This window comes from Seriola lalandi, unplaced genomic scaffold (assembly GCF_002814215.2).
Source record: "Seriola lalandi dorsalis isolate HSWRI2012SDOR001 ecotype SW California unplaced genomic scaffold, Sedor1 jcf7180002054778, whole genome shotgun sequence".
Taxonomy (NCBI): domain Eukaryota; kingdom Metazoa; phylum Chordata; class Actinopteri; order Carangiformes; family Carangidae; genus Seriola; species Seriola lalandi.
The window spans coordinates 35,914-47,488 of NW_019525331.1; the positions used below are offsets into that span (position 1 = coordinate 35,914).

The window sequence follows — 11,575 nt, forward strand, 5'->3', positions numbered from 1 at the left end:
TGTTTGTGAATCTGACACAGAAAGGAGACGCAGCGTTCAGAGAAAACACATGAAGGCACATCAGACGTTAAAGCTCCTGTGGTTGCAGAGAGCCGGAGCGTCGGGGGTTAACACTCTGCTCAGTCTGTCGCCGTCCCACTTTCAGCCAGTAAAACTAGAAAAAGGCTCCGTCAGCAGCAGCAGCCTCTAAATATTTCCAGTTTCTTGGAAGCAGCGAGGATATAAAGCTCAGTGTTCACAGCTTTCTGAGAAACTCACAGGACTGACAGGAGGAGGAGGAGGAGGCTGCTGCTGCTGTCACACATCCAAACATCCACTCTGTGTTTCTGCTGCATTCACTGACAAACACTCTGCACGTGTTCCCTGTTTCTGATTTAACGACTGGGTCTAATCTCTGATTTATTCACTTTACTTCAGGAAATCACCTCCACAGAAACTGATTATCTACTGATTATCTACTGATACACAACTGAACAACATCACACCCACACTTTCTGATCAGTTTTTAAATCATTTCAGCATCTTAATCTCAGACTCCTGGTTTTTATTTAAATCTATAGTTTAAATTCCTGATTTTAGACTCAAACCTCAGACTCTCTTCAAATTTCAGATTCCTGACTTCTGTCTACGTTCAGATTAATTTCAGAATAAAAGTCTGAACATACTTACCCAGGTATCAGGTTCAGTTCATTCCAAGAGGACCACAAACAGTGAGACAAGACTGAGAACTTGACTGACTGACTGACTGAGTGAAGTTACATCGTCAATCGTTGACCAATCAAAATGATTATCAGGGGGTGTTTACAGGCAGCGTCGCTAACTTAGCACCGTGAAGCTACATTTACTCTTCAGACGACTGGTTACCAGACCTGGTCTAAGTCTGGACCTGGTCTAAGTCTGGACCTGGTCTAGGTCTGCACCTGGTCTAGGTCTGCACCTGGTCTAGGTCTGCACCTGGTCTCGTTCAGTCAGATGTCAGAACTCAAAAAACCCATTACAGGTGAAAAAATGAAAATGTTTCACGTTGTGAATGAAACTTTATTAACCGCAGGTCAGTTGAACAAACAGTCGAACAGAGAACAGTCAGGTCAGTGAGGTGAAAGTCACAGACATGATCCTGGATCTCCTCAGTCCACCTTAAGAGTCAGAAGCAGCAGAAAGCTGATCCTCAGCAGGAAGTCTGCAGGCTGTTGAGGAATTAATGAAGAGCAGAGAGAGAGAGAGAGAGAGAGAGAGAGAGAGAGAGAGAGAGAGGCCGACTGTGTGTGTTAGTGTGGCCTCTGAAGGAGTCTCTCTCTCTCTCTCTCTCTCTCTCCCTTCTTCTCTCCCTCTTTCTCTCTCTCCCTCTCTCTAATCGTCTGTTCGAACAAAGTTTCAGTTAAATTCCAGGAAAAGGTTGAAAATCAGATCACTCACTCACTTACACACACACACACACACACACACACACACACACACACACACACACACACACACACACACACACAGGAGAAGAGGAAATAAAGAACATAAATCTTATTGTTTCTATAAACATGTGTTTGTATTTACTCTGTTGCTGAACAGTCTGTGATTGATTTTCTTCATGTAAAACTCAGAAGTGAATTAATTCTGCTTCAGACTTTGAATCTGAATGTTTGTCTCAGATTCTTTACTCTCAGATTTGTGACTTTATTCTGAAAGTTCAGACTTTTTTAATTCCTAATAATCATCTTTAAATTCAGATTTCTTTAGATTTTAATCTTAATCTGGAAAATTCAGACCGTTAAACTCAAAATGTTGATTCTTAATCTGATCTCTGAACTTTTATTTTACACTTGTCACTGTCTCTTACATCAGAATTCATTCTCAAACATGACCTCTGACTGTTAATGTGAGAACATCTGCCAGCTCTGGTTGAGGTACTGCTTCCAGATGTTCTGGTCTCTTTAAATCTCGTATGTTTCTGTGGAATGATGAGAAGAGTAGAAACAGGAAGGATGACATCACAGCAGGACGTCCTGCAGGACGGACGGGTGGACGTCGGTGGCCTGCAGACTCTGGATCAGTCTCTGGACCGTGGCCCTCCTCCCCTCAGACCGCCTCCACTGAACCAGAGCGGCCAGCACCGTGCCGTGAGCGCTGAGGGCGTGGTCGGCCCGACACCGGAACAGAGCCTCCGCAGACAGACCCAGATCCATCAGCACCGACTCCCACTCCGCCCCGAGCCGAGACGCCAGCCGGGACAGCTCCCGATCCGAGAGGACCCTCTGCAGGACGGAGGCGGGAAGCTGCCAGGAGTCTGAGGAGGAGGAGGGGCGTTAGAGGGAGGAAGAGGAGGTGAAGGTCTGAGATTAGTCAGATTCATGATCAGCGTTTTCACTTGAATCTGAAAATGATCGATTTCACCTCAAACTTTGATCTGATGTTGATATTTTCTTTATATTAAATTATGATTTTAATCTGAAAATCCAGATCTTCATTATAATCTCAACATTTCACTGTTTGATTTGATCTCCAAGATTTTTCACTTTCATCACGTTTGAAATATTCTCAAAATCAGTTTTAATATCAAAACTCAAAAAATTAAAATTCTACTTTAATCTCAGATTTATGACTTTTTCCCTAAAATTTCTCATTTTAACTTTAAAACTTAATCTTTATTTATTTGTGTCAAACTTTAAATGTCAGACTTCAGACTAAACTTCAAACACTTTGTGTGTGGATCAGCTTTTCCTCTCAGCTGGTAGATGTGACTGAAGCTGGAGCTCGTGCTGTGACCACGGCTGACTCACACCTCCTCGGCGTGTTCAGCATGTTTGAATAATAATCTTTATTGACACTGACGTCGTCTCTGCGGTGACTCTGGTTCTCAGTACTCAGTCAGAGGAGGGTTGCACTGTTTGGTCTCCTCTGATTGGTCGACAGCATCAACAAAAACAACAGAAGAAAAAATACTATGAGCTCCTGTTCAGAGGACGTGCTCTCATCCTGTTTCCCTTTAGGTCACTGTGACACCGGAAGTGCTCTGTCGCCGCGGGTAACCTCGCTCGCTGTTTGTCCTGAGCACGTGGACGTGGACGTGCACGTTCTCAGGGAGACTTGGTGAAAGTCGGTGACCTGACGAACAGCAGCTCAGTGTGGAGATTCTTCTTATTTGACTCTGAAGCTGAACGGTCCTGACGCTGGGACGTAAAGGATTTACCATGAGCAGTAACTCAAAATTAAAATACATGTAACCGACCATGAAGAAACGGGACTAACTAAAGCTCTAAACTACCAGCAGCACCAGCTCGACACAGCTCAGGTTTCTGATCGAGACGAAGCTTCTGGTTTGATTAAATATCTTCTGAATTCATCTCAAAGTCACTGAAGACCATCATATTTCATTTTTAATACGTGTTTACAGATGAGCAGGAAATCCTAAAATGTAATGATTTATCAGTGAGCTTTGGTGTGAATAAATGAAATTATGATTTTCTTGAAAATCAAGAGAAATGAATCAGATTCAGATTCACAACTTTTATGTCAGAATTTGGATTGAAATCACAGTTGTGATATTTTGTCAGTCATGAATGAGCATGTTATGAATTTTAGGAATGATATGAAACATTATTTTCATGATTTTTATTAAATGTAAAAAAGGGTTAGGGTTGTCTGGAAAGTTTCTTTGTCTTTTTCTTTTCTTATTTGAAATCAACTTTCTCATGTTTTTTCATTTCATTTCTTTATTTATTCCTCGAGGATCACTGAAGTTTCCCTCCTTCGCAGTGACGTGGAGATTCACACAAATACCGATTTTTATAATTAATAACGCACCATCCATCGTTAGTAAAAATCTAAAGATCTTATTATCAGGACTGGTCAGGTCTCAGTCTGGAGATCTGGACCTGAAGCCGGATCCTCTCACAGTCACATGTGTGGCCTGAGTCCAGTGCCACTGGACCTGGTCTCCTCTGGGGACTCTGGAGGCTAACCCTAACCCTGTGTTGTTTTGGGGGATCAGCAGGATCCGGATCATGTGATGAACGTGATCGCAAACATCCAGCTCTGCAGCTTGAAGACAGACGCTGCTGCTGCTGCTGCTGCTGCTGCTGCTGCTGCTGCTGCTGCTGCTGCTGCTGCTGCTGCTGCCAGGGTTCCTGGAAAGCAGGAGGCAATAAACGACTGAGGAGGAGGGGGAGGAGGAGGTTGGAAAACAAGCGCTCCCCTCCCCCTCCCCCTCTTAGAAATAGATCATAACTGCACATGGAGCTGAGTCTGGAGGTTTGTTGTACCTGCAGCTCAGTGTCTGAAAACACCTGGACACCATGTGGAGACTCCGCCTCCTGTAGCTGCGGTGATGTCATCACACTCACACACATGTTGCTGGTTGTTATGCAAGATGTGGATAAAGCAGCTGCTTCCAGGAACGACACGGTCTGACTTCACTCTCAGTTTTCATTCAGTTCATCAGGTTAAACTTAGACAGCCTCCTCCTCCTCCTCCTGCTCCTCCTCCTCCTCCTCCTCCTCCTCCTCCTCCTCCTCTGAACTCAGTTCTTCTTCTCTCTGAACAAACCGACTCGTTTCCAGGAATCTCCTCGTCCTTTGTTCTCCGGCAGCGACGGTCGGTCTGAAGTCTGAAGACGACGTTCCTGGAATTGTCCTGCGAACGTTTGGAAGCTGCTCTGATCAGAAGTGATCAGTTTCTGCTGATGATGAATTATTATCAGTTCTAACTTTTATTTGAAATGATGATTTGAAAATTCTGACTTTATTTTACTTATTTCATCATTTAATCTTTTATCTCAAATTAAACTTTAATCTCTAAATTTAGACTTTGATTTCAATAATAATTAAATCAATTATGACCATTTCTAATTTAATCAAAGTTCAGATTTAAATCTTTCAATTCACACAAATTAATTTTTTTATTTCACAAAATATCTCAGAATTGAATTATTACAATATTGACTAATGTTGTTTTATTTGTCAGAAATGTGATGTTCTCTCTAAAATTACACTATTTTACTTCAGGACTTTAATCTCAGTATTTCAATGTGTGTGACACAAATCTCAGAATTATTATTTTCAACACTTTATGACTCTATGTGAAACTTCAGATCTCAGTATCTGAGTTTTTTTTATTTTTCTTTCTGTTGGAAAATGAAACTTTACAGGTGCTTTAAGTCGACGTTTTCATTTGTGCTGCTGATGATTCATGTCGTTTCCAGGAAGACGCTCAGACCTCAGATCAGTTCTAAGAATCTTCAGACTTCAGTCTTTATTCACTGAGTCCGTCTTATCCCAGAGTCTCCACTGCTTTTACAGTCTTGTCTCATTCTGAGAATCACAGCTGCCGTGTGACGACGTCAGACAAACGCTGAAACACTGAAACACCATGAGACACTGAAACACTGTGAAACACTGTGAAACACTGTGAAACACTGTGAAACACTGAAACACTGTGAAACACTGTGAAACACTGTGAAACACTGAAACACTGTGAAACACTGTGAGACACTGTGAAACACTGTGAAACACTGTGAAACACTGAAACACTGTGAAACACTGTGAAACACTGTGAAACACTGAAACACTGAAACACTGAAACACTGTGAGACACTGAAACACTGAAACACTGTGAAACACTGTGAGACACTGAAACACTGTGAAACACTGAAACACTGTGAAACACTGAAACACTGTTAAACACTGTGAAACACTGAAACACTGAAACACTGAAACACTGTGAAACACTGAAACACTGTGAAACACTGTGAAACACTGAAACACTGTGAAACACTGTGAAACACTGAAACATTTCTTCTATATTTTTGAATGTTTTTACATGTTGAATGAGCCTCAGTGTGTGAGCTCAGCTCTTTGTTTTCAGGTTCACCTGTCTGCAGGTGTTCACACGTCAGAATAAAAACTTAATAAATCTAAAACTAGTCTTTCATCTGCTTCCTGAGTCTCCGTGTTGATCTAGTCCAGGTCTGACAAGTGTTACTGTGGTAGTTTTAGAGACAGACCTGATCCGGACTGATGTGGTCTACATGGAGTATAAATCTGTGAACAGGTTTTAAACGTGGACTACAACGTTTGGAACTGGTTTCAGAACCTCAGCTGGACTAACTCCTGGGATATTGGTAAAAACAGGCGTACCTTCCCACCCTGGTCTCACCTGTCGAGCTGGGTCCAGGTCCAGGTCCAGGTCCAGGTGGAGTCTGGAGCTCCAGCAGCAGTCTGTCTCTGACCCAGCTGAAGTCCTCCAGAGCCCGCAGGAAGGAGGGGAAGGCCCGGGGCCCGCGGGTCGGGAGCAGGTCCAGCAGCCTCAGAGTCTTCAGTCTGTTTGTGGGCTGGGACTCGATGTCCTCGACCTGGGCCCCGGTCAGAACCTCCTCCTGGAACAGGAAGGGAACGATGGAGTCTGAGACCAGCAGCTCGCCGGACAGATAAACTCTCAGCTTCCGCAGAACCGCTTTGTGAAGCGGGTCCATGTTGAGGATCTCATCCGGTGACTCCCTCCGTAAATCATACTAGTTATCTCATAATCAACTAACGTAACGACCTATCGTGAAAACTAGTAACTAGCCCGCCCAGTTAACTGCAGTTTACTCGATGTTATTGTGTCCGACTGGAAACACGTAAGCGGAACCAAGGTTTTGTGAACACCCAGGTTCTCAAGTCTGGAAAATCCTCTAATTAACGAATGTCTTTAATAAATGAGATAAAAAATAAATGTCTGGGTTTATTATTCGTCCGTCCTAAACTAAGCAAACCTTTAACACAGCAGGTGTTTCTAAGTACGAGCCAATACCAGCGTTTGTTGCTAACGGCCGCGGTGTGCGGTAGCTAGCAGCTAGCAGCTAGCAAGCAGCTGGAACCAGAGACACAATTCAAATTTTTATGAAATAAACTTGTACTTGGTGAATAAAATATAAGCCGAATTTACAGGAACACCAGGAGCAATGTCAGACATTCATCTATATAGTTCTAAGTATTTATAGTCCCAAGTGAATTATGAAGAATCCTAAAATCATAACATATTCAACGCGGTTAGGTTGAACGGTTTCCCTGAGGTGTGTAACAAACAGCACGAGCTACTGTTATATATATATATATATACATATATACATATATATATATATATATACGTATATATATATATATATATATATATATACATATATATACATATATATATATATATATACACATAAGAATCAGCACGAAATTCTAAAACTTAACAGTTTATTAAGGAGTTAGTCGTAAAGGTTTATGTTTGGGAACTCACACTTCGTAACAGCTGAATAAATTAAATTATTACGGACTAATACTGAGTTCAGTATAAATACATCAAGTTAACGTGAAGGTTTCTATGAAACAGTTCTCTTTGATTTATTTACCTGGTGTCTGTAGATACTGACCTAAAAACAAAATGTATTTCCTGTTCCTCCATGTTCTTCTCCCACATTAGTCCAGTAGCTTTGATATTTACATTAGTGTGTTCCTGTTGATCACTGACAGGATGCTGATAAGAGACAAAGATAAACTGAGCTATTCATAAAAACATGAGGGAAAAATTAAACAAACAAATCTGAATAAAATGTTTCATATAACTGATGTTGTGAAACTGAATTAGAGGTTTTCCCAGAGGGTGAAATGTGACCGTTTAAAAACTGAGTGAAAACTAAAAACACAAATAACCGAATATAAAAATGTAAAAGCTTTTCTAAGTGAATACAGCGAGTGAGCAGAGAACACAGAGCTGTGACGTGTGAAGAAAACACACATGATGAACCACCATATAAAACTTTATTTCTCATGGTTGCAGCTGATCGACGTTACAGAGGCGGAGCCGCTGCAGCTCGCCGCCCGCCGGCGTCAGGGACGACACATGCTCAGAGTCAAAAACTGTACCAGAAAACACAGTGTGACACAATCAATAAATATTTATAAAATCAAACAGGCTGAGCTGCAGGTTCAGGTCCACAGCAGAGATATGCACAGTTATTGTCCTACTCATTGTTTCATGTAATAAAGATTTATTCATTCATCATGCAAACAGGAAACTGTTCGTCCACTTCATCATGTAGCTGAGGGAGAAAAGAAGTGACCCCCCCATCCATGATTACCCCCCCAATACAAAAATACAAACAGAAGAGGAACATGAGAATAATCCACACTGACAGAAACGTGGTGGAGAGTTCACACAGTGTCAGACGCAACAGTACGAGCATCGAACCTGCGGACAAACCTGTGCAATAACAAAGTCCCATTTACCTGAGTGACCCACTGTCACATGACCACATCACCCTGACACCTGAACCCTGACAGACTGGAGAAGTGACGCCAACACGGAGGGTGACCTCTGACCTCACAGCTGATTTTACCTTTGATTATTATCACATAGTTTTAAATGTCATCAACATTTTAACTGAGTTTCTGAGATTTTTATTACTGGTCACTTGAAGGAGTGAGGACTGAACACAAACATCTCTCCTGCAGAGTTTTTCTTTCCCTTAATTTTAGATCTGTGATCTTGTTTTTTTAATGTTATTCGGTTTTCAGTCGCAGGTTGAGACGTTAGAACTACTTCCACTCAGGAAAAGATCAGCTGCTATATTAATATTGTTTCCTGCTGCTGGTTCTTTAAATGAGAAGTGGAGAGTCGTTCTCAAACAACTCGTCAGTTGATTGATCGTTAATCTGATCGTTAAATTTGGACTCCGAGAAAATTCTGTTAATTGATTAATGGATGAAATTAAGGCTGCACGATATGCAAAATAAATAAATAAATAAAACATTGCGATTTGAGTTGGAAGGGACGTTTTTTTCATCAGGGCGTCTCTGCAGCACCACAACACTGATGGTGCTAACAATGCTAATGCTAACAATGTGACACATTTTACCTTTGTCAGAAAAACTGCAGCTGCTGAGATTTGAATATTTCACCCGTTCATAATTATATTTCAAATAATTACTCATCTCTGGATAAAAGAACTGATTTTGGGAACATGTGAAACGGAGGATCAGTACAGAGTTTCAGCAGCGTAGTATCAACAGGTGTTGTGTTTTCCTGCGATCTGATTGGTCCACAGTTACAGAGTACTACATCCAGCAGGTACAAAGTCAAACATGACGGAGAGTCTGACGTGTGTTCAGAGGAAAGAGTTTGCTTTCTACGCTGCTCATCGATCAGGAGAAACCTCACTGACGTTTGGCCGCAGGTGAACTTTTCACTTCAGCCAATCAGATGGCTCCGTTCCCTGTGTTTACAGGTAGGAATAACAAGAAGAAAACGAAGCTTCAGAGATATTATTTATGGGTCGATGGTGAGCGTGGGAGTAGATTTACTTTAATCGGACTCACCTGGTTCATTCAACTTTATTGAACCGATCTTTACTTGACCAAAAAAAACACCACGTTGCCCTGGGAAACCGTTTGACATTTAATAAACCAATTAATGATGACAGCAATCAATAGCTGCAGGACAAACAGTGTAGTTCCACTTCATGATTATTAAACTGTAATAATTCACCTGCAGAATAACTGCTAACTAATAATTAGTTAATGTTTTGTAACGAATATTTTGAAAGTCCTGTATCAATAAAGTTTATTCAGTTCAAATGGCACTTCCTGCTTCTCGTCAATCGTGACAATAGTTTAATCGTCAGCTCAAGTTTGAGCTGCAACAATATTAGAAATTGATCTTTAATTATTTGGTGATCAAACAGTCGTCAGTCATTATTCACTGAGCAGCAGAAAACTGGAAACTTCTTTCTCTCTCTGTTTGTTTGTGATCCTGTTGTGGTTTTAACTTTTGTATTTGTTGATGATTTTTCAGGCCAGAGTCACAGATCTCCTGTTTCTGTCACAGTGACCTGAAAACGAAACATTTAAAGACGTTTGGACTTTGGGAAATTAGAACATTTTATTATTAGAAACTAATGAGTCTGAAGCAGCTTTTTATTTGTTCATAAAAGAGGGGAATCTGGTTTGGAGCTTTAATTTGAAAGGAGACCAGGAAGTGTGACTGCGTGGTGGTGGTGGGGGGGGTATTGTGTTGCTCGTGTCGTGGTCAGGGTCAGTACCTCAGTGTTGGTGGCTCCGCCTCCACCCTGAAGTGTCTGTGATCAGGATGCAGACCTCCAGCTGAGACTCTGACCCCCGTCTGGAGGGAGACCTCAGCATGGTTATTGCGTGTCCCTGCCGGGTACCTGTAGAGCAGGTGATGGGACTGGTCAGTGGTCAGCTGATGCATTGAGCTGAGCTGTAGCCCCACCCCCTGTCTACACGTTGTAGGCGTAGTCTGTCAGGTAGTCCTTCAGTCTGTTGGGCAGCGGCAGATCCTGGACCCGCCGCGTCCTCCTGTTGATGGTGATACGACACAGGTGCTGCAGCGAGGGCGTGGCCGTGTACACGGGTTTGGTGAGCAGCAGCTGCACCGTGCCGTTGGGCGGTGCTGCCGAGGGCTGAGAGTTCGATGCCGCCTTGTCGCTGGTCCTGGACAGCATGACGTAGTGCTCCACCAGGTGGACCACGCTGTCGAACTGCTTCAGCTTGGGCTTGACCAGGACCACCGAGTCCAGCTTGAACTTCCCGTGTTTGTACTCGATGCGCAGGTTGGTGGGACCCGCCGACGTCATGGCTGAGATGGTGAACAGGTAATCCCTCTGAGAGCTGTCCCGCACCAGGAAGGTTCCCTCCGAGGCGTCCTGCAGGATCTCTTTGGCTTCAGTGGCGGTTAGACTGCCCCAGTACCAGCCTGAGACCAGAGACAGAAAACATCAGAGACAAATAACAGACACGATAGTAACAGAGATCAGCCAGAGATCAGCCACACATCAGCCAGAGACCAGCCACACATCAGCCAGAGATCAGCCACACATCAGCCAGAGACCAGCCACACATCAGCCAGCGATCAGCCAGCGATCGGCTACACATCAGCCACACATCAGCCAGAGACCAGCCACACATCAGCCAGCGATCAGCCACACATCAGCCAGCGATCGGCCACACATCAGCCAGCGATCGGCCAGACATCAGCCAGCGATCGGCTACACATCAGCCACACATCAGCCAGAGACCAGCAACACATCAGCCAGCGATCAGACAGACATCAGCCAGCGATCGGCCAGAGATCAGCCACACATCAGCCAGCGATCAGCCACACATCAGCCAGCGATCAGACAGACATCAGCCAGAGATCGGCCACACATCAGCCACACATCAGCCACACATCAGCCACACATCAGCCACACATCAGCCAGAGATCAGCCGTCTGCTGGTCTGTTTCTCTAGTCTGTCTGACTGTCAGAGCCTCACATACAGGAGCCTGGATGTGAGCAGTGACAGATGTCTTAGTAACAGGTGAAGGAGTTTCCTCTCTCACCTGTGTTCTTCAGGTCTTTCATGGCTGAGGCGATGCGACTCTCGTCCGATTCCACAGCCCTGGAGTTGTTGTCGGCTCGTCTGTCGCTCTCGATGGTGTCTGTGGACTCGGAGGACTGGCAGGTCATTGGACAGATCCAACCTTCAGCCTAGTTGTAGGCCCACAGCTCAGACATGGACGAGGTCTGCAGCAGCCAGACGAAGGGGTGGGGGGGGGG

General features: G+C 43.6%; 2 protein-coding genes across 3 annotated transcripts in view; both read right to left on the reverse strand.

Annotated features, from left to right (window-relative positions):
* Nucleotides 1–6,657, reverse strand: part of cradd (CARD and death domain containing adaptor protein) — a 9,469-nt gene extending 2,812 nt beyond the window's left edge. Inside the window, exons 1-2 of one of the 2 annotated variants that reach the window (XR_002761778.2) lie at nt 6,145–6,657; nt 1,832–2,278 (exon numbers count right to left, since the gene is read on the reverse strand). Coding sequence is in view for 1 of the 2 variants with exons in the window: in XM_023425422.2 (XP_023281190.1) it covers nt 1,983–2,278; nt 6,145–6,460 (612 nt within the window). In the remaining variant the exon portion in view is untranslated. Of the gene's footprint in view, nt 1–1,017; nt 2,279–6,144 lie in introns of those variants that run through there. The other variant, XM_023425422.2, reaches the window with a different exon arrangement.
* A 1,102-nt stretch (nt 6,658–7,759) lies between these two features.
* The window catches only part of socs2 (suppressor of cytokine signaling 2), a 6,579-nt gene continuing 2,763 nt past the window's right edge, over nt 7,760–11,575 (reverse strand). The window contains exons 3-4 of the mRNA XM_023425423.2: nt 11,359–11,562; nt 7,760–10,731 (exon numbers count right to left, since the gene is read on the reverse strand). Of these exons, the coding sequence (XP_023281191.1) occupies nt 10,256–10,731; nt 11,359–11,485 (603 nt within the window). The 5' untranslated portion in view covers nt 11,486–11,562 and the 3' untranslated portion in view covers nt 7,760–10,255. The remainder of the gene's footprint in view (nt 10,732–11,358; nt 11,563–11,575) is intronic.